Source organism: Sorex araneus, chromosome 4, assembly GCF_027595985.1.
Source record: "Sorex araneus isolate mSorAra2 chromosome 4, mSorAra2.pri, whole genome shotgun sequence".
NCBI classification, from domain to species: domain Eukaryota; kingdom Metazoa; phylum Chordata; class Mammalia; order Eulipotyphla; family Soricidae; genus Sorex; species Sorex araneus.
In genome coordinates this window covers 36021600-36045121 of record NC_073305.1, presented here as the reverse complement: position 1 = coordinate 36045121, position 23522 = coordinate 36021600, and the positions used below count along the sequence as shown (strand labels likewise).

Genomic DNA, 23522 nt, shown 5'->3' with positions numbered 1-23522 from the left:
CTCGGATATGCCTTCTTGGCCCCCTAGTGACCCCCACAAGGCACGGTCACCCAGCCTTCCCCTCCGCAGCCCCCTTCCAGCTCCTTAGACTAGGCCCACCCCCACCTAGCCCTCTCCACGTCTTCCCCGACATCTCCACTCACAGCTGTGCGCTCTTCTTTCTCCAGGTAGCCTCTGCTCTCCCACCAACTACAGGAGGCGCCCCCCAGCCTCTGCCAGGCGCAGCCATGGAGAGAGTTCCTAGCAAGGCCGGGTCCCTGGCTGGGTCTAGCTCAGGCTGGGCGCCTGTCCCTCCACCCAAACATCCTCCAAAAGTGGGGGGGGGTCGGGGACCCGCCTGCCACCTTTCCTTGCATGTGCCTAAAGCAGACCCATCACCTCACCTCTTCGGGAGTCTTCCTTGGCCCAGCTCGTCCACCAGCTCTTGAGAAACCTGACTGTCCCGCAGCCCTGCAGCCACAGGACCCACAGACACTGCTTTGTTGTCCAACCCCCATCGTCTTAGCTCAGAAGGTGCCTCCCCAGCCTGTCCTGTTGCTCTGTGGCAGGACCAACTCATAACCTCCTGCCCAGCCTCCCTCAGCCCACCTCACTCCCAGCTCCTGCCATAGCACCCAACAGCCTGACTTCCAGCTTCATAATTCTTCCAGGGCCCTGCAGACTCCTGGTTGAGAAGTGTGTGTCGGGGTGGGGGGGTGAGGGCTGTTCCTAGTGCCCACTAGGCCAAGCCCTACGTTATTAGACCTAACCGAAAGGGCCGCCATACTGAGGTCCCTCAGTCTGAGACTTGTTGAGATAGAAGAGGAGGGTGAGGGATGGTGCTTCAGAGCGACAGGGAGAGGAATGCCACCTAGCAGGCCAGCAGCAAGTCAGCCAGACTGATATGGCTTTATTCTTACCACACAGTGTTGGCAGAGGGTGAATGCAAGCCAGAGGGTGGGGCGGTGGAGGCAGGAGCTCAGGGCTACAGAGCTTGCCTTGCATGTGTGAGACTGTGGGCTTGATCCCCCAGCACCACCAAAAATATCAAAATAAATGTGAGCTGGATTGAGATCATTTTTTCTATGTATGAGAAAAGGGGTGGGGCAGTTGAAACGGGGGTTAGAGTTCATGCCATGCACACAGCTGACCCTGGACTGACCCCCTGATCTACATGCTCTGAGCATTGCCAGGTGCATTCATGGAGACCTCGAGGTTCCAGCAATTCCCAGCACCTTGGGTTCTAAGAGTTACAGGGGTGGCCAGGAGGGATCTAAGCATCCCCTTGGAGTCCTCCTTGAAAAATTATGACCTCCCTGACATCAAATTTACATTTGAGTCTGCCACATGAGGGAGGTTCTAGAGCCAGGTGGTAGGACTTGACTTAGAAAGGCATCGGGGGCAGAGTGCAGACCCCAAACGGGGGAATGGAGAACAGATGCAAACTGAGGTAAGCTGAGGCAAACTGAGGTAAGCTGAGGCAAACTGAGGTAAGCAAGGTCAGTGAAGGCTGTGTCACACAACGGGTACACTCAGGCCACCAACATGTTTGCTTTAGAATGATGAACCAGGGGGCTGGAGCACCAGGACAGCAGGCAGGAAGCTAGCCTCGCAAGCAGCCAGCCTGGCTTGATCTCTGGCATTCCATATAGTCCCTCGAGCACTGCCAGGAGTGATTCCTGAGTGTACAGCCAGAAGTAAGCCCTGAGTGAGCATCACCAGGTGTGGCCTCAAAAACCGAAAAGCAAAACATGATGAGCCTTATGCTCTGCACATTTCATCACTGGGAGAAACAGAGAACTGATGCAGAGAGGTGAGGCACATCATCCAGTGCACATCCAGGCTGTGGCTTTTCTAGAAGGGTGGGGGTGACCCTGGAGGTGACAGTGGTAGTCATTAGAGCAGTTCTCTGTGGGGTGTGTGTAGGAACTTCAAACAGCAGGATTTCAGGGGTTAGAAGTAGGAGGCTGGAACAATAGTACAGCAGTTAGGGTGTTTGCCTTGCACTGAGCCAACCCAGGTTTGACCTTCATCATTGCCAAGAATGATCACTGAGGGACTGGAGCGATAGTACAGTGGGTAGGGTGTTTGCCTTGCACATGGCAGACCTAGGTTCGATTTCCAGCATCCCATATGGTTTCCCAAGCACCACCAGGAGGAATTCCTGAGTGCAAAGCCAGAAGTAACCTTGTGCATTGCCAGGTGTGAGCCAAAAAGAAAAGAAAATGATCACTGAGCTCAGAGCCAGGTGTAAGCCCTGCACACTGCCAGATGTGGTCCAAAAACGAAAAGAAAAAGGTGGGGTGGATGTATAATGATTTATTTTTTGGGCATGGATATTGGTGCCACTTGCAGAGCCTGGCATAGAAATGGGTGCACGGCAGCAGGTCAGAAAATGCTGGAGAAATGAGCTGTTGACACGAAGGGTAAAAACTGCCACAAAGCGCGTGGTGCTCCCCTCAGAGGCAGCACTGCCTTCAGAATGCGGGAGTGGGGACGGCGGGAGTTGTGCGTGACCTCGTCTCCCCACTGTGAAGAGAGAAACCAGGCTTCACACAGCTTCACAAGGCAAGCCGGGTCTCACAGAGCCCACCACCCCATTCCTTCGTGGGGTCACAGAGCCCAGCCCACTCCAAGGGAAATGATCTAAGCAGGGGTCTCCTTCAGATGAGCCCACCTCCCCTACCCACCTAGTCTTGGCCAGTGCCCCAGAGCCCTCCCACCTGAGCAGCCTTCCCTGAATGTGAGGACAGCAATCCACTCATTCTCAAATGCAAGGGGGTGCTGGAAGCCCCATCTGGGCGGGGGGGGGGGCTACCGAGATCAATCAGTGAGGAAACACACCCACCCCACCAGGTGAGAAATGTCCCCTCGGATACCCACCTCGGTGAAGAAGCCTGCTATGCCCGCCTGGCACGAGCCGTGTTCTTCTCCGTACTTCTTCTTGTACTCTGGAGGGGAGGGGAGAAGCAGACACAGCCTCGTCAGTGCACACCCCTCAGCCTGCAGGCCTGCCAGGGGCACCAGCCACTTCCCTGGAGATGCTGCGGACGGACGGAGCCATCCAGCCTGGGGGCAGCATGGGAGGGCACACTCGGGAATTCACCACGCATGCAGGCTTTAGGGCCATCAGGGAGGAAGGCCACCAGCAGCCCCAGTGGATGCATCCTGCACATGCATGGATGAGGGGCAGAGCTGCCCGGGTCATGAATGGGGAGGCTGGTGGCAATTACTTCATCTGCTTGGGCGAGGCTGGAATGCCCGCTGAGGAGGAATGGGTAGAAAGCATGAGCCGCGCCGGAAGGAAGCAGCATCCCAGGGCGGATTCCCGGGGACACCTCCCCACAGACTCCAGATGGCAGCGGCCATGTGCTGCCTGCTCTCCAAACAAAAACAGGCGCCAGGGCTCAGGGCCGAGGGAAGCGCGGGCCCACCGGGCGACCCCCACCCAGCTACACCAGCCTAATGCCCCACAGTGACTGCTGACACCTCCAGCCTCCCGGAGCAGATGGGTCCAGATGGAAAGTGGACCTGCTCTTGTCCTCCACCCCCCCGCCAGGCACCAACACTCCCTGCCACCAAAGGAGGTGTTCTCTTGCCATTTTTTTTCTAAGTTGTCAAGAAGAGAGTTTAGCCTGTGCTGGGCTCCTTGTCAGTTCCCTCCACTCTTGCTCCTTCCTCCCTGGGTACCTGTGTTGCTGAGTAAAATCTTAAAGCTCAAAGAGGGTCTCTGAACTGCCCCAGGTCACAAAGCTTATAAGTAACATGGCACAATCAGGAGCCTAGTTTCGTCCGAACTGGGAAGCTCACACCGCCTCCTTTCACCTCAATGACCCAGCAAAGGTTTTGCCAGGTGAGCGATGGACACCAAGCCCAGGAAGTGGTCAGCTGTTTAAAATAATTTCCCAGGCAAGGACACTGAGCTGGAGGGATGTCACTCAACTGACGACATGTAGAATAGATACTGCCGGGCACTGGCCCACAGCTGGCCCTCAGGAGCTTCAGGTGGGGCTGCCCAGCAAGTCCCCCAGCCACCCCCTGTCACTTAACTCCCGGTCCTCTTGGCAAGTCTTTGGGACCATTAGAGGCAGTATACTGGATTTGAAGATGCAAAATAAACACGAAGGAATAAGGAAACTATGAAACTACGATTGCAACACAATGCCACTTCCTGCACAGTCCGGAGTGTCTCCTCGGGAGCAGCGGGAAAGGGCCCTAGGGAAATATACAGAGTAATTCAGTTTCTAAAAACACTCACCACAGAGCCTGGTAACATTTTCCAGTAAGTGGCCATTAACCCGCTGCTAAGTTACAAAGGAATGTCAATTGAGTTGCCCCTCTTCCACGGCAGGGTGAAATCAGCTCCTCCCGGCTGGCACTGTTCTTACAGAGACAAGCCCAGGGCCTGCCAGCAAGCAACCCCGGGACAAACGGAACTCACTCATTTTCTGCAAGATCTTGCACTCCGACAAGCAGTGCAGCTTGTGCAGAATTGTAAAAAGTATTGTGTGTGGTAAGAAAAAATTGGGCTGGAGTGACAGCACAGCGGGTAGGGTGTTTGCCTTGCACATGGCTGACCTGGGTTCGATTCCTCCGACCCTCTCAGAGAGCCCGGCAAGCTCCCAAGAGTATCTCGCCCGCACAGCAAAGCCTGGCAAGCTCCCCGTGGCTTATTCGATATGCCAAAAACAATAACAAGTCTCACAATGGAGACGTTACTGGTGCCCTCTCGAGCAAATTGATGAACAACAGGACGACTGTGCTACTGTGCTACTGTGCTATGAAAAAAATTAATCCTTTGCCAAACAGCACAGTAGCAAGAAGGCGCTAATGTCCCAACCTGAACCAACAGTTGCATGAAGCCTGGAAGGTCTGGCAAACAGACCGTTCTGATGCAGAATACGCTGGTTCAGCCTCAATTTTATAGCATGACAAAGACAATAGGAACAAAGAACATGCTTCTGTAGGAAGCATGCCACCGCTGGCGGGGACTGGAGAGAGGACAGGGAAGAGGATACAAATGGTGAAGGGAAGTGTCTGGCCGGGAGGAGGAGGGGTGCTGAAAGGCGGTAGCGTGTTCTGCATGAAAACCTATCAGCAACAGGACTGGAAGCCACAGGGCGAAAATTTATTTTACAAATACTAGAGGGAGACTGGTGGGTGGGGAGCAGAGGGTGGCACCATTGACTTTAAAAACAATTTTTTTTCTTTTTGGCTCACACCCGGCGATGCTCAGGGGTTACTCCTGGCTCTGCACTCAGAATCACTCCTGGCAGTGCTCAGGTGACCATACGGGATGCTGGGACTCGAACACGGGTCGGCCGTGAGCAAGGCAAATGCCCTACCCGCTGTGCTAATTGCTCCAAGCTCCCCCACTACATTTTTTTAATGTTTAAATATTTTATTTTATTTTTTTATTCAATCACTGTGACAGATAGTTACAAAGCTTTCATGATTTTAAACTATGGCATGTACAGGTATAAAGTGGCAGTCTCAAAAACAAAAACAAAACAAGGTTTTGTGGGAGGAACTCTAAAAATAGTAGCTAGGAAACCTGTCCATCTTCCTCTCTCGGCAGGTGCCCTGGCATGCCCAGAGCAGGACCCAGGGTTTTGAGGTGGCCAGAAGCATCCTGGGGGCTGGGAGCCTCCCACTACTGACCCAGGCTAAGGCCTGCAAGGGGCAGCCCTGTCCCGAGGCCCGAGACCTCCACCAGCAGCAGGGGGGCACTGTTCAGAGGCCAAGGCCCCTCTCCTGAGCTGAGGCCAGAGGTCTATGGGCGAGGAATGCACAGAAAACGGGGCTCCATGCCACAGCTTTTCTGCTTCTGAGACCCCAGGGGAACCTCTTCTGCAGGATGCTCTTTCTGACCTTGTCACACCTACAGTGGCTAAAATCCAAGGTCCGTTAAACTTTCATTAACTTTCCCCCAGACTGTCAGGGGTGCCCTGAAACCACCGCTCTACAGCAGGGGATGCCAGCTGGAGCTCCTGACTGCTACCGGCAGCCTGGAACTTCTGGTGCAATGCCAGGCCCACTTCGACCTCCCAGACACCCCTGACCCCGTTAGCCTCAGAGTAGGATCCTGTCCCAAGGCTTCTGCCCAGTCCAGCCTTCACTCCAAGCTCCAGGGGCAGTTGTGGCAACTCTAGCTTGGGAAGACTCAACCTGGGGTTTGGGATTGGAGAGTTTCCCATTCCAAGTTCCCCAAAGCAGTCCACAGTCCCTCCTTCTCATCTCTGTGTAGACGGCCTTGTGGGTAAACCCTGTCCCCATCACAAAATACTGTTTATTCAACACAAAGTGAGTTGATTCAACTCAGTGCCCCAACACATGTCCAGTGCCAGCACCAACCTGTACTAATGAGGATGAGGACGGGCATGCATGTGAGCATACGCCAACGGTGGTATTGGGGCAGGGACAGTGTGTGCAAACAATGGAACCCAAAGCAGGTGTGTAAACATGTGCTAGCTATGGCCCATGGCATGCTGTGCATACACATACCAAGAGTGGTACCCAGAGCAAGTGTGTATACATGTGCCAACAATGATTACTGGGGCAGGTGCATGTGCACACACCAACACTGGTACTAGGACAGGTGTGCACGTTTGTGCCAACAATGGTACTCAGAGCAGGTGCACATGCATATGCCAACAGTGGTATCCAGAGCAAGTGTGCATGCACATGCCAACAGTGATTACTGTAGCAGGTGTGCATGCACACACCAACAATGGCACTGGGACAGGTGTACACACCTGTGCCAGTTTTGGTCTAGGACATGCATGCCCACATGTTGCTCCTTCACAGACACATTCCTCCTCTTATCTTCTCTCTCCCAACCTAGGCTCCCCACCTCCACTCCAGTCCTGCTAGAGACCAAGAGTCCTGGGTCCTTGGCCCCTGTGCCACCACTCACCCCAGAGGCCTGAGGAGGGGGTGGTTGTGAGCGGATCAGGGAGGGCTTTCCTGGACATATCCAATCAAAGACTGGCAGGATGTACCTGGGGCAATTCCATTCCTCCAGAGATGGGGAGTACTCAGATACAGTTCTCTAGTTCCTGCCCAGCTCCTGGCATGACCCTTCACCATCCTCAAAAATCTAGAAGGTGGCTCTGAGTCATGGGACGGGGAGTTCACCCCAGGGGACACAGCCCATTGCTAGGCACACTGGGTGCAAGTCTCGCTCCTTATGCCAAGCTGCTCCTTTTCCAGTGGCCTTCAGGGAAAGGCTGAGCCCAGCCCCCCAGAGCACCTCCAAGTTATCCCTGACATACACAGTCCCCACAGTGTCAAGCACTGCACCCAGCCAGCCTGTGTCATCTCAGTAAGAAGGCATAGCCACACATGTGCTATCTGACTGATGTTCCACAGTCCCCAAGAGGAAAGAATGGGTCTCAGAGAACTCTGTGAGGGAAACCAGACCACCCCGTGCCACCAAGACCAGGGTTGGGGACCTGGGGGACATTCTCAAGGGCCACTGAGGAACCAACATGGGGCCACAGCACACTGCAGCACTCTCTTCCCTGCGCTATTCCTGTGGGTCAAGGACGAGCCTGTTTCTTCTTAACCTGATTCCTTCTTCAAAAAAAAAAAAAAAAAAGTGGGGGCTAAGGCAACAAAGCCAGCAGAGAGCTCTGAGGAGGGGGGTATGTGTGAAAGGGCGCTGCACGCCACAGTACCCCAAGGAACCTGGCTCCCACATGCTCACTACATGGAGAAGTGCAGGCACGCGAGGAGGAGGGCTGGGGGCCTGTGTGCTGATGCCGGGAAGAACAGAGAGGCCGTGGGCTGCACAGGTCTTCAGCTCCCAGCGCTGTCCCAGTCCCCAGACTCCCCAGGACACGCCTTGCCGAAAGGACTCCAGCCACCTGCACTGTGAGGAACAAACAGGGGGAGCCGGGTGCCCAGAGGCAGGACAAACCCTCTGCTGTTCACTTGCGGGGACTGACTCTGGGAAGCAGAGACAGGGCTGCAGCTGAGCAAGGGGGGCCGGAAATCCCGTGGCAGCGCAGGGGCAGGCCCGAGAGCTCTTTTCTGCTACTGGGGGCTTTGATTACTTGGCCAGCGTGACACTCTTAGATTCAGTAAATCCAAGGTCCCGCCATTCTAAAAATGGTGCTCTCTGCCTGGGCCCAGCTGCTGGCTTTACGAAACCCTGTCTAAACAGAAGGGGCGATTCAGAGCGGGTGGAAAGTCCATAACTCAGCGGGTGGGGCTTACAGGGATGAAGCTTAATGCATTTTAGAAACGAACTTGGGTGGGGTCCCTTCCTGTATGCTTCCTAAAAAGAAAAAAAAAATACACTGCAGAGGGGCAAATTCTCCCCTCAGAAAAATTAAGATTTACAACATAGAGCATACATGTAGTCTTCCTAATCTTCCTCCCTAGAACTTCAGAAAACTCCATCTCCCAAAACTAGTCTTCGAATACTTGGGTGGTTTTTACTTAATTAAGTTAACGTGGCTAGTCCCATCATGCGTGATCCCTGAGTGCAGAACCAGGAGTAAACCCTGAGCACATCTGGGATGTGGCAAAAAAGAAATCAATTAAGTTTGTTCTCATGTTTTGTCTTTCCACCCAGAACCTAGTGAACACAACAGTGTTCATGTTTGTGCTTTCACTCTACCACCACAGTGTCAACCAAATACGCCACACTGTCCCCATGTCACTTTTAGTCTGCCCTGGCAAGCCCTCTTGGCAGCCATTTCTGTTATCGGAGCCCGAGGGTTTGTTTTCATTGGACACTGCCCATTCACTTTCTTTGTTCCTTTATATGCCACACTGGAGTGAGTGAGATCATCTGGCGTCTATCCTTCTCCCTCTGACTTATTTCTCTTCACATGTTGCCGCCTGGTTTCATGCAACCTGGAGCTTTAAAAGCAAGATGTCTTCTTTCCCTGTAGCTGCATGGTATTCCATGATGTATACGAACCACAACTTCTTCCTCCATGCATCTGTCCCAGAGCATTTGAGTTATTTCCAAACCTTGGCTATTGTTAACAGACCAGCAATGGACATAAATGTATGTATTATCTTTTCAAATTAATGTTTTCATGTTTTGTTTTGTTTTATAAAACCAAGCTCCTGGAAGAGAGCAATGAAGAAAGTTTCTTGGCCCTGTGCCTGGCTGTCTTCACTGGGGCCCCTCGGAGGGGGTGGGTTTCAGTTTCCCTCCCCACCCTGAGCAGAGCCTCTGCAGCCGAAGACCTCCAGAGCCTAGCCACAGCCATGCTCAAGGCCCCTCTCCACATGTTCAGATGAGCCTCACACATGAAGGAACTGGCAGAGGAATCCAGGTGTGTGGGACCCAGGGCTGAGACCTCCAAGCCTGCTCAGATCGGGACTGGGCTTCTTCCGCCCAGATCCCCCATTTTCCAGTACCTAGGCGGTCACACCCATGGACTGCCCATCAACGGCCAAAATCCAGAGACTATAAAACCAAGCTCCCAGAAGCTCCCAACATCTTATAGCCTAGTTCTCCCTCTGGTAGAATCTGGCAAGCTACCAAGAGTTTCTTGCCCCCATGGGACAGCCTCGCAAACTCCCTGGGGCGTATTCATATGCCAAAACCAGTAACAATGCTGGGTCTCATTCCCCTGACCCTGAAAGAGCCTACAATGCAGCATCGTTGGGAAGGACGAATAAAGAGAGGCTTCTAAAATCTCAGGGCTAGGACGAATGGAGACGTTACTGAGACCACTCAAGAAATTCAACGATCAACGGGATGATATGATGATGATGATGATGATGATGATGATGATGATAATGATGATTTTTTGTTTTTTTAAATAGGGGCTATGCCAAGTGGTGCTCAAGGGCCACCAGAACTACTGGTGACATTACTTAGGGGACGGGGTTGTAGATTATCCAGAGGTTCAAATTCAGGGTCTTTCACATGTAAAGCACATGCTCTATTAGAGCTGTCTCTGCAATCCCCAACAATAGGTCAATTTTAAATCTCTTCCATAAAAAACCAGAGTGCCCCCAAACAGATGACTGGTTAAAGAAACTCTGGTACATCTACACAATGGAATACTATGTAGCTGTCAGAAAACATGAAGTCATGAAATTTGCATATAAATGGATCAACATGGAAAGTATCATGTTGAGTGAAATGAGTCAGAAAGAACGAGACAGACATAGAAAGATTGCACTCATATGTGGAATATAATGTAACTGAGAAGTACAAGTTGGCAACGATGCAACTTCTGGCAGATATCTCTCTGGACTTAGTTACTAAAATACTAAATTACAGAAACCCAAAACTGAGAGGCCGCTAAGTGTGGTCACTCGACCTCATACCTCTTCATCCTCAGCAATGGAAAACAAATTATCTAATGCTTCCTTTTCAGCAGGTCTGACTTTAGGGGAGAGACTCTCCAAACAATAATAGTGAGTTTTGTTGAAATATTGTATGCAATCAAAGTGAAAGTAAAGTGAAATTTATTAGTTACACAGGCGGGGGTGGGCTTAGGGTGGGGGGGTTAGGGGTGTGGGGGGGTTAGGGGTGTGAGGGGTCGGGGTGGAGCTATACTGGGATTCTTGGTGGTGGAATATGAGCACTGGTGAAGGGATGGGTATTCGAGCATTGTATAACTGAGATTTAAACCTGAAAACTTTGTAACTTTCCACATGGTGACTCAATAAAAAATTTAAAAAAATAAATAAATAAATAAATCTCTTCCATAGCTCCTTAGCTTAATCATGAAGTAAAATAGAGGGGAAAAAATAACTTTCCAGTGTCAAATTATTTCTAAATTTTTACTCAGTTTTTCTGAGTGAAGAGTCAATAATTAATAATTGAGCAATCAATTAGAAGACAATGAATTTAGACAGATATTTAAGAATAAAAAGAGCATTTCCACATACAAAAATTAAGAGAGGACCAAGCTCCATAGATAAGGGAGGGACCTCCTGGTGAGGGGGCACCGTCTAAATGGAAAAAAGTAAACAGTCTAATAACCAGGTTGAAGAGGAAGGGAGACCATTTCTCAAAATAATTGACATTAGCTGTGGTGAACATTAAAGGCAATTGCATAAAGCCAGAAACTGACAATTAAGTGAGAGAAAGGGGCTTTGAAGAGGAATGCACTTTAGGGGCTGTCCAATATGGCTAGCCCTCCCCATGACTCTGCAGATGAAGACACAATTGCTCAGAGACAGTGAGTGACTCCCTGAGGGTCACCTAATTAGCAGACTGAGTGGACACCAGGATGTCCATCTGTGGCCAAGAGCTGTACATGGTACACACCCCAGACCACATCCCCAGGAATCACCTTCTGTGCTTGGGAAAAAAAAAGTTTTGGAGCCAGAGAGCAATAGTACAGCAGGTGGGGCACCTGCCTTGTGTACAGCCAACCCAGGCTCAATCCCAGCATGCCATATAGTCCCCTGAGACCCACCAGAGTCAGCATTGAGCACCGCCAGGTATGACCCCAAAACCAAGATAATAATAATATTTTAATCTTACTTTTCATCATCATTATTATCATCATCACCATCCCGTTGATCGTCAAATTTCTCAAGCGGTCTCAGTAACGTCTCCATTCGTCCTAGCCCTGAGATTTTAGAAGCCTCTCTTTATTCGTCCTTCCCAACGATGCTGCATTGGAGGCTCTTTCAGGGTCAGGGGAATGAGACCCAGCATTATTACTGGTTAGGGCATATAAATGCACCATGGGGAGTCTGCGAGACTGTCCCATGGGGGCAAGAAACTCTTGGTAGCTTGCCAGGTTCTCCCAGAGGAAGAACTAGGCTATAAGATTAAAAGTAAAAATCTTACTTTTATTTATAAATATTTATATTTTAACTATAAAATATTTAATTTATAAATATAAATGTTTATGTTGTTATTTTAACAGCTAGGTTCCGGTGGTCTTCAGCTGCTGGGAGCTCTGCTCGAGGTGGGGAGGGAAGCTGGAACCCATCCCCTCTGAGGGGCCCCGAGGAAGACAGCCAGGCATGCGGGCAAGAGACTCTCTGCCCACTGGAACCTAGCTGCAGCCATGCTGGAGGCCCCTCTCTACACGTTCGGACAGGCCTCATGCATGAAGGTACCGGCAGAGGAACCCAGGTGTGTGTAATCCCATCAACGCCCAACATCCAGAGAGAGACTTAAAAGCAAGCTCTCAGTGATGCAGAGAGTCTCTTGCTCACACACCTGGCTGTCTTCCCCTGGGCCCCTCAGAGGGGATGGGTTCCAGCTTCCCTCCCCACCTCAAGCAGAGCTCCCAGCAGCCAAAGACCACCGGAACCTAGCTGCAGCCATGCTGGAGGCTCCTCTCTGCACGTTCGAACAGGCCTCATGCATGAAGGTACCGGCAGAGGAACCCAGGTGTGTGTAATCCCATAAACACCCAACATCCAGAGAGAGACTTAAAAGCAAGCTCTCAGACGCGCATGGCCGCTTTGGGCTGCGCAATATCTTTTGCCTTCTTCTCCCTCTGGGAGAAACTGACAATCTTCTGAGAGTTTCCTGCCCCCATGGGACAGCCTTGCAAGCTTCCCATGGTGTATACATATGCAAAATCCAGTAACAAGCTGGATCTTATTCCCTTGACCCTGAAGAGCCCCCAGTGCAACATCGTTAGGAGGGCCAAGTCGAAATAGACTTCTAAGATCTCAGGGAAAGGACAAAATGAGAGGTTACTAAGCCCGCCCGAGAAATCGGTGATTAACAGGATATTGTGATTGTGATTATTGTGTGTGTTATTTTAACAATAAATTATAGAATAAAATGGTTTAAATGGATGGAGCCATGGATGAGACAACTTGCATGTGGCCCTGAGCTGCATCCTAACACAAATCAAAATAAAGGAAAGCACAAAGTTTAGGCCCTGTAATTTCTACAATCTCTTTGTTCTTAGGGAACCAGAGGTATAGAATAGCGGTCCGGGTGCTTGCTGTCCTTGTGGCTGATCCAGTTTTGATCCTCACCATCCCACAGGGTCCCCCAAGTCCCATCATGAGTGATCCCTGAGTGCAGAACCAGGAGTAAGCCGTGAGACATCTGGGTGTGGCAAAAAAGAAAGAAAGAAATTTGTTCTCATGTTTTGTCTTTCCACCCAGAACCCAGTAAACTGTGTTGCCAACTCTTGACTTCAGAAGCAAACACAACTTTACAGGCAATCAAGGTAACATCCCCATATTCAACCTCCTATGTGCTGTGGGCTGAACATCTGCATCTCTCCAAAGGGCACATTTTGAAGCCACAAAATGCCCAGCTGCAAGGGAGGAGGATGTGGGACCTCAGGAGGTGACTGAAAGAGATCCTGAGGGCAAAGTCCCCCACGGGGATTCACTGTCCCTTTTCCAAATCCCGAGCCTCCAGAGAAGAGGTACCATCTAAGTCACCCACATTCCAGGGCATCTTTGTCCAGAAATCTGCAGTGAGCAAGATAGAGAAAAAAAAAAGTGCTCTTTCATCCCTCCACTAAGACCGAGCCCTGACAGTCACGTGTGGGTTGAGCACCCCTGCTGAGATTAGTCTCGTTCCCTCTGCAGCCAAAGTTTCAAGATCTAAGAAACCATAAACACATGGGCAAGAAAACTGCATTTGGACCAAATGCTGAAAGGCAAGTTCCAGGACCTGGGACCTGGGGTCACATTCTAGCAGGATGAGAGGCCACATCTGTCCACTGCAAGGACTGGCACTAGGTTGTAGCCCATTAATGTCATACTGCTATGAACACAGAAGCTTGGGAAATCTTTAGGTTAGTGTCCTTGGCATTCCAAAACATAAAATAGAGAGAGGTCAGGGATGTGGCTCATTGGTGGGGTACAAAGCATTTGTCTTTCATAGCTGAGGCCTTGGGTCATACCCACCATAAAAAAAAAAAAGAAAAAGAAAGTCAGAGGGTACTTGCACAATGGACAATGCTGTTCAGCTGTTCAGCTCTAAAAAATAGATGAAATCCTGCCGTTTGTTGCAACGTGGATGGAACTGGAGTGGGGCTGTGCTGAGAAAAGTGAGTCAAAGGACGAAGGACAAATACCTAATGATGTCACTTAGATGTGGAGTATAAAGAAATGTGGTGATGGGATAAACAATGGCCAACGATAACAAATCTGCAGATCTTTTCTATAGAACTCAATTTACTACGTGGGCAAGCAGGGACCCAGAGATGGTGGTAGAGGGGTGCTGACACTCTGGGTGCTGCTGGCAGGTGTGACACAGCAGCACCGTGGAACTGAAACATTAACAGTGTCATACATCACAGTGCCTAAACAGAAACAAGTGCAATCTTAAGAGGGATCCAGGTCAGGGTTGGAGAGATAGTACGATGGGTAACGCACATGCCTTGCAAGTGATTCCTGAGTGCAGAGCCAAGAGTAATTCCTGAACATCGCCAGGTATGGCCCCAAAACCAAAGCTAAATAAATGAATATAAAAGGGAGCCCGGGAGCTGGTACAGAGGGTCAGTACCTGGGTTTGGCCCTCAGTATTTCATGGCCTTCTGAGCCCAGGTTTAGTCCTGGAGACTCCGAGCATGACCAGGATAGCCCAGGTGGTCCTTAGCAGAATCAGATCCTCAGCACTCAAGCCCTGCTGGCTGGCCAAGTATCTTACATCTCCTGAGCACTGATTGAAAGACCCTCCACAAAAACTTTATTTTAAAGGAAGCTTTTCTTTTTTTGCTGGTCCAGAGCCCCCCCAGAAATACCAGCAAACCAGTAATACAAAGACTTGTACTTTGAACTTGAACACCAGCTACTCTCCCTCTGCTTAACTAGTCTGAGACCCTCAACCAGCCTCCTAGGGTCTCAGCTTTCACCTTTGTGCAAGGGAGCTAATAACACTTTCCCTCAAATGATTTGGTCTCTGAGTAAGACCGTAAAAATGGTGCCTAGCACCAGACATGGCACCCTTGCTCAATAAAGGCTCGGTAAACGGAGTGGGTTAGCGTCTCTGAGAAGAACAAAACCCAAGACAGCAATTCCCCCAAGGTGTGACTTTATTTCAGTTTGGGGGGCCACACTCATCATTCTTCAGGGCTTACTCCTAGCTCTGTGTTCAGGGATCACTCCTGGTAGTGCTCAGGGGACCATATGTGGCGCTGCCAGGACTGAACCCAGATGAGCCATACGCAAGCACCCTATCTCTCCAGCCCCACAAAAGAACAATTCCTACAACGGGGCCATGTGTAGAGTGTCAGAGATGTGGTTGAAGCCAACAAGGTCTGGGAACATGCTAGCAGTATTGAATGTGTGTGTGCCCAATATAAAGTTTCCTGGCATGGAAACAAATGCCGAATGAGGCTCCCTGATCCCTGGAGAGCCACTGCAGAGCTGTCTTGCCCTTGCTTTCATCCTACTGGCCCTGCAGCCACCCTCCCTGTCATCCCCCCCGGGACCCCTTTCCACCTCAACTGGCCATGATACAGAAGGACATCCGCTTTAAGTTTGTTCTATTTACTCAAATGAGATCATGTTTACAAAAGCTCTTTGGAAACCATAAAGCCCTATGTAAATGTGGAGTTCTTTATTTAATAAAGATTTATGGGGCTTGTTCTTGAAATTTTTTAATGGACCAACTGAGCCTTTTATGGATCTCTCCAAAACAAAATGAATACACAACAGAGCAAAACAAAATCTCAATTGCTTTTCATTTGTAAATGGGTCTCAATTGATTTTTTTTATCCCCTGGAGAACCTGGAGGCCTTTCACATTAGAAGTGGGGGAAGAAATCTTCACATTGGAATGACCTTTGCACTGGAATGATCTACTTCCTTCTCTAGAAAGAAACAGTGTCCTGAGAGATGCAAAGGCAACTAGGAGTAAAAGGCAAGCACCTCCTGTTTATAAAGAATGTGGGCCAGTAATCTTTGGAACGGATGGGATGATTTTAAAATCCAGTAAAATTTGATCAACCTAGACCCCAACAATACCAAACTAAAGTTTAACTTTAAGTTTAAACATAAGTTCAACTTCAGATCATCTACAGAAAGAGGGGAAGAGAATTTACCAAGGAAATAAATCAGGGGAAATAGTACCATTACAATAAATTATTATTTTTCCAAGGGCTCTTAAAATCATTTTACTCACACTCAGTTTGGGAAGGGTGAACACATCCCTTGCACATGGAAGACCTGGGTTTCCTCCCTAGCATCTCATGGTCCCCCGAGCACCACTGGGAGCTACCACCATGTTTGCTGGTGTGGCCAAACACCCCCACCCCCCAAAATATAGTTATCTTCTTCCCAATTTTATTCACTTGAGCAAGATCTGATAGATAGCTTCCAAAAATATTTAATAAATGTTATAAAAAGGACAGAAATGGGATCAGAGAGAAAGAGAGTACAGAAGGTAATTGCTGAGTGCAGAGCCAGGAGTAACTCCTGAGCATTGCTGGGGTGTGGCCCAAAAAGAAAAAAAAGAAAAGAAAAGAAACTCCCTTACATGTGGTATATAAAGAAACACAGTTACAGAAGCAACAAATACCCAATGGCAGCAGAAGCTGAGAATTGATCTTTATTAGGAAGCATATCCCTTGGGGGTGAAGGGGTAGGAGACTAGGGGGGAACTGGGACAACTGTGGAGGGAAGCAGACACTTCAGTGGAGGGTGTGGTGTTGGGATGGTCTCTGCATGAACTCCTGCCATTATCAGTACTGTAAATCATGGGATCTAAAACTTAAAAAAAAATAATTTTAAAGAATCATATTATATATTGACTGGAGCGATAGCACAGCAGGTAGGGCGTTTGCCTTGCACGTGGCCAACCCAGGTTTGATTCCTGGGTCCCTCTCAGGGAGCCCGGCAAGCTACTGAAAGTATCCCGCCCGCATGGCAGAGCCTGGCAAGCTACCTATGGCGTTATTCAATATGCCAAAAACAGTAGCAAGAAGTCTCACAATGGAGATGTTACTGGTGCCCGCTTGAGCAAATCGAGGAACAACAGGACAACAGTGCTACAGTGCATATTATATACAAAATATCTTTATATTAAAATTATGGCATTCAAGGTTCACTTTAAAAGTCACATGTGCACACAGCGGCCGCACGAGCTTAAATATTCTTCATTCTCAGCAATGGAAAACAAATTATCAAATGATACCTTTTCAGCAGGTTTGATTGTTGGGGGAAAATTCTAAATAACAATAGTTTTCTGTTGAAATGTTGAATGTATTCAAAGTATAGAGAGAATAAAGTGAAGATCATTAGCCACACAGGTGGGGGGGTGGCAGGGGGGTATACTGGGGTTCTTGGTGGTGGAACATGTGCACTGGTGAAGGGATGAGAATCTGATCATTGAGTGACTGAGACTTGAACCTGAAAGCTTTGTAACTTTTTTTTATGGTGATTCAATAAAAAAAAAATAAAAATAAATTTTAAAAAGTCACATGTGTTGAGGGTTTTCTCTGAGCTAAGAATGGTGTTAGGTTTATCAGATACCGCAACTATCTCTCATACGGGGGTCAATCTTCCTGTATTTGCCGACAAAGGCACTAAAGCTCAGGGGGGACTGGAGACTGCTCAGGAACTGGGTGCCCATTGGACCCGAGGGTCAAGTGAGCAGAAAGCCTGATTCTGAAGTGAGGACTGAAGTCCGATGGTCCCCAACTGCCTCTCGTGGCCTTTCCTTATCAGGGTTTTATCTTGAACACGTTTTTGGATGGTTCACCCGGCTGCTCCCCAACTCCTCTGTAATAGAGGTGATTTTCCAACCCAATAAAAAGATGACTTATTCACACACTTCCTCTTGCCAAGCTCAGCCTTCTTGTTTCAGCAGATTCAAGCGCCAAGGATGAAAGAGATCTCTGGGCTGGGTTTTATCACAGCCGCTGACAACTTTTAAAAGTCCTGAACTGGCCCAGCTCGCTTCCTAGAGCGGTCCACAGGTCCCTTCCCTGGGCGCCCCGCTGTTCTCTCAGATTAAGCTAGTGAGCCTTTGGAGGGATGGACGCCCTGCCCTGTCAAACAGAGGTTTGCCAGGATGGGAAGCGCTCCTCTCCTTTCTCTGCATCCTAAATGCCTCTCATTTCCCATTCCCTCTGTGTGCTCTGGCTCCAGGCAGGAAACCGTGACAGCCTCCCCACCCACCCTGAAACAGGAAGCACCTGAACAGCCATGAGGGGAAGAAAAAAAAAATGTCGCTATGGCAAACCCAAGGTCCATGCTGTAAGAGTTCCAAAGTCGAAGACATTTTGGGACATCTGAGGAGTGCCCCACACACTGAGGCTCTCCTCCATGAACGCCCCCTGCCAACATCCTATAGAAATCAAGGTCACAGAAACAGGGCAGCCTTCCCAGTGCTGACACCTGAGTTCTCACATGTTGCTCTCAAGAACCCTCTGAGGTAAAGGCAAGGGGGCTTCCTGCTCCCTTCCTCAGCTGGGGCCCGGTGATAGGAGCAGACGTGATGACACTCCCATCTCAGGTGGTCTTCCCTTTGCTCCAAGGATGTGCACAGAGAGGGCTGCTCCCTGCCTTCCTCCTCAGCACCCACCAGCACACTCCATCCTCCCCACTTCTGGGGGTCCCCATGGACTGTGGCCCTTAAGTGGATCTCTGGTTTCCTGCTGACAAGTGAAATAACGCTCACCTATTGGACGTGGGCTTTGATGTGGAGGCAGCCTGAGCCAGGTGTCCACACACACTGCTGCTCCCTTTGCTATTGTGCCCCGTGGGCAGGGCAGCCTCCTGATAATTGGGACTGTGCCACTTGGGCTGGAGCTATCAGGCGCTTAGCTCAGTCTCCAGCAAGTGCTTAAAAGGATTACGTGAACACTATTCCTGGCAAATTAGTAACCTCTGCTGATTAACAATCCCTGGCTCACACATGTGCATGCCTAGCCTGCAGTTTTATTAGCACGGATATGCCAGGCACTGATCTAAGAACTTGTAATTAATCAACTAAATCCTCTGCCTCTTCATAGCCCCTCCAGGTTGGTCAGACATACAGAGGTTAAGTGGCTCCTGGGAACTTGGACCACAATCAGCGGCAGCAGAATCAGAGCTTGAACTTGAGCAGGGTCGGTCTAGAGTATGCACTGAGATACCCACCAGCTATGCTGGTAATGATGGAAACTAAGTGCATTCTGGAGCCAGTCACACTACACCTTGTGGTCTTGAACACTGAGCTATCGTGTCTCGCTCTAGACAGGAGGCGTGGGTCTAGGAGATGTCTGAGAAGCCAAACTCTAAGATCCTGCTGTGGCTCAGCACCACTATGTGGGCATGGGGGCCTTCAGGACTCAGTGTTACCTGGGACAAAGTCTGCAACACTGTCTTGGTTTTATTCTTGTTTTTGTGCCACACCCAGCAGTGCTCAGGGCTCACTCCTGGCTCTGCACCCAGGGCTCACTCCTGACAGCCTTGGGGAACCACATGGGGATCAAATTCGGGTTGGTCTTGTGTGAAGCAAGACCCCTACCCATTGGACTATCACTCCGACCCCAGCATCTCTGACTCTTCCCGACTCAAAGAAAACAACAATTACCTTGAGAGCCAAAGTAGGGTTTGTTTAGACCCAAACCAGAGAGGTGAAGATTCCCAAAGTCACGGGGTGCCGGAAGGTTGAGTCCCTTTCACTACATACACGCTCCAGGAAAAGGCCAAGGCCAGCCCCTTGCCTGATCAATCTGGATTCACCAGTCACGGTCTCCATCGGCCCCTGATTCTCTCTCCTTTCCTGGCCAGGAGGGACAGGGGCTCACAGGGGATGCTGAGCATGTGGCCCTGGGCTCTGTGGGCAGCAGCTGGGGCAGTAGGAACCTTCACCCCTTCTCTGTGCCTTTCATGCTTCCCAGCCACTCCCCCCTTGGCTGAGATGAAGCATTTCTGATCGCCCCACGAAGTCTAGCTGGAGCTGACCAACTGCCGACACCGGGGGGCGGGGGGGCTAGGAGGGGCTCCCTCTCCCAAAGGAGAAATTTGGAGAAGGGTCTGTGCCTTCTGCGGGCTCCTGCCTGCTTCCCGGGGTGCGGGGGTTGCTTCACATGTCACCCCGCCAGGGCAGCTGCCTGTCCCTCTGGGTGCCTGCGGCTCTGGCAGGGAGACGGAAGCACCTTTCTCGGAACCCTCGCTGGGGGCCACAGAATTCACAGCCAAGAAACCCCAGGGAGGCCCCAAGGAGCCGTGGACCGGGGCAAGCAGAGGCTGAGCCTGAACAAATAAATGAGTGCTATGGAGGAGTGGGCAGGGGTGAAAATACAAACCGCTCCCGCTCAGAGGGAAAAGGGGCCCCGCTCACTCGGCTGGGCGAGGACTTCCTGGCGTGGAAGCCACAACCCTGGGGGGAAGGACACTGAGTCCTGAAGGCCCCGCACGCCCAGCCTCAGCAGGACGGGCAAGGGCGAGACCCAGCTCTGTGAAGGTCTTAAGCAAGGAAGATGAAAAGCCACCGTTTCCATCTCACCACCCTCAGCACCCCCTCGGAGTGGCTGTTGGTGAGAAGGTCTTAGCACGGCACCGAGGGGCACGGCCATCGGGAAAGCTGCTTGCCTCGCATGCAGCCAACCTGGGTTTGATTTCCCGCACCCCATACGGTTATCGAGCTCCGTTCGGGAGGATTCCTGAGCACAGAATCAAGAGATAAACCCTGAGCACCCCTAGGTGTGGTCCAAAAATGAACAAACAAAAAATTTTAAATGTTAATTCAACTGAACTGCACTGAGGTGTTCACTAACTGGAGAGAGGAAGGTCACACCACGATGCCAGGAAAGGCCTGAATGCTGGCACCTCTGCCCCCACCTCGGCACCTGCCTGAATGAAACCAGGAGCGCTCACGTGAACCTCGGGAGCACCGGGGAGTGACACAGGACAGTGGAGACCATTGGAGCTGACCTCTGGGTCATCAGGTGAGGGAGCGGGTGCAGAGAAGGAAGGCAAGCCCCCCAGGGCTGCACAGCACGGGGCAGTGCCAGGACACAGGGCTACTGCTTGGCCCCCTGGCCGGGATTCTATGACTTCGACACGCTTGTGAAGCAGCACTGTGGGCGCTGAGGTGGAGATGGGCAAGGCTGGGCAAGGCTGGCACTGCCGGCCCTTCGCACCCCACTCCTCAGCTGGGGAAACCAAAAAACCCAACATGCACACCGAGGTGTCCCCTGTGGGTTAGGGAGAGCTGACGGCCCGTGGCCGCATGGAGATCAGGGCTCGGGGGTTCACTGTGGGCCCGACACATGTTGGCAGGGGGATAAATAGAAACCCAACAGCGCGGACTGACCTTCGTAGCAAGGGATGAGCGTCCTGCCTTTGGCCTGCAGGTTGGACGGGATGATGTAACAGAAGCCGTGGGGCAGGATGTGGTCTGTCTCGTAGTAGATGTTCTTCCAGCGGTGGGCACAGGCCTAAAGAACAGAGAGAGGTTCAGTGAGGGGGCGGGGGGGGGGGGGGAGGTGACCGGGCAGGTAGACTCAGGAGCGCCTGGGGGTTCTGTGGGAGGAGAAGGAGCGACGAAGCACAGCCCCGTCCTCCCTCCCACCCGGGACCCTCCCCAGCCCCAGAAAACATGAGAACAAATCTCCCGGAGGCTGCCTGGGAGGAGAGACAGTAAGAGGGACACCAACAAGGACAGGAGGAAGTGCCCAGCGGCAGGGTGAGACGCACCGGGTGGGGAGCGGATCATGGAGAGCGAAGGAGAAGAGAGGCTCAGCTGCCCAGCGTGGACAGCAGGGAGCAGGCGCCTCGGTGCCAGGGAAGCCAACGGGGAAGGCCTGAGAGGTTGAGGGTGGTGGACAGAGAGGGAGGGGCTGCACAGGCCTGCCCCAGGGATCGCTACTTGAGCAGGTGCACCAGGAAGAGCCAGTGGCAGCCCACGTAGACCAAGCGTGAAGCATGATCTGCAGCTGGGAAAGAGAACTCGGACCTGGCATAAAGACAGACAGGAGCACCAGGACCTGAGCCAGAGTACAGTGGGAAGGAAACTTGCCTGGCATGCAGCCGACCCGGGTTCGATCTCCAGCACTCTATATGGTACCCCCCAAGCACCATTAGGAGTGATCCCTGCGTGCAGAGCCAGGAGTAACTCTTGAGCACCAAGAGATGTGGACCAAAAAAATCAATCAAACAAAAGGGACTGGGAGGCCCAGGTGGGGGCATCCAGAAAGTGATAGCAGCCTGGACCAGGGCAGGGGCTGGGCTGCAAGGGGAGATGAAGGGAAGGTGTCCGGGTGCAGGCAGAGCTGACAGGCCCTAGGGAAGCCGCCCCTATGCGGGGGCAGGCGGAGAAGGAAATGAGAACCAGGTGAAAGAATGCTGCAACTGGTCTGGGGTCTCGTCACTGGGCACCGAGGGCACAGCAGTGAGCTGTCACAGCCCTTCTCTTGGGTCAGTAGGGGGCACGTTCACATCCTCATGTAGAAAAGAAGCTAAGGAGACAGCCCCTCTGCCCACTCCCCAGCTCCCGTGCCCTCAGCCAGTATCAAAACCTGACCCCCATCGACATTACCCAGAAGCCTCACTGACACCGCAAGGCGCTGGCTCCAAAGGGCTAGGATGGGCCCCCCAAACCTGCCAAGGGCTGAGGATGCAGAGAATGGGGGGGAGGGAGGTAAGAGTGAGGGCTTCTGTTTAGGTTCAAGGCAAGCTATAAGGCTGGATGGAGGAAACTGCTGAACTAGACTTCTCTTTTTAACCTACAAAAACACTTCATCCAGAAGAGAATGTTCACTGATAAGTTATTTTATTGTTGATGGTTTTGCCTTTGTTTTTGTTGGGGGGGTCACACCTGATGGTTCTCAGGGGTTACTCCTTACTGCACTCAGGGCTCACCCCTGGCAGGCTTGGCAGACCATAGGGGATGCCAGGGATTGAACTCTGGTTGGCCGTGTGCAAGGCAAGCGCCCTACCCTCTCTTCTATCTCTCTGGTCCCGGTTTGTTGATGGTTTTAACTATGTTTACAAACAGCAAAAGATGTCAAGAGCCCCATTTCTGGAGTGTTAAACATATCTGCTTGTGTGGCCACACCGTGACCCGGACACAGGACATTTCCATGGCCCCAGGCAGCCCCTCACACCAGAACGCGGCTGGTCTCACAGGCGCTCAGAGGAGGGACTCCAAGAAAGTGGCCAAGCAGCAGGGAGGGGCCCAGAGGGAAGGTGCAGGGCAGGGTATTTGGAGATGAGGAGGCTGAGGAGAGGAGGCTTCAGGGACAGGCAGAACCCCCTCCCCCCAAACCATCACCTCTCAGACAGCCTCCAGAATTGGGTCAAAACTTCGGGGGTAGGAAGGGGGAATATAGTTTCACCAACAGACAGCGGACCAGATCCCACCACCTCCACCAGGCTCCCCCTTCCCACCACCCACTGCTTTCCTTCACACACATGTCTTCAAGGGCCCCATCCTCCATACTTGTCACCTCTGACCCCCTCTGCAGCCCAGGAAAATGGCAGAGGAGGTATCTGTAAATTTCCCACTTCCCGGGCTCGGGAAGCGTAGCCTAAACTGCAGAGCTAGTAAGGGCTGCAAACAGAACTGGAACTCCGAGGTCTGAGTCCCCGCTGCCTCACTAGAAAGCATTTTCCACCTTGGGGACTCGAGTTCCCACAGGACACGCCAGTCAAGCTTCTAAGAACTTCCTAAGGTGGCTACCAATAATT

General features: G+C 51.3%; 1 protein-coding gene across 1 annotated transcript in view; it reads right to left on the bottom strand.

The window, feature by feature from the left end:
- Nucleotides 1–23522, bottom strand: part of ITGA9 (integrin subunit alpha 9) — a 327700-nt gene that overhangs the window by 276029 nt on the left and 28149 nt on the right. Inside the window, exons 4-5 of the mRNA XM_055137107.1 lie at nt 21148–21271; nt 2863–2930 (exon numbers count right to left, since the gene is read on the bottom strand). Coding sequence (XP_054993082.1) covers nt 2863–2930; nt 21148–21271 — 192 coding nt within the window. The remainder of the gene's footprint in view (nt 1–2862; nt 2931–21147; nt 21272–23522) is intronic.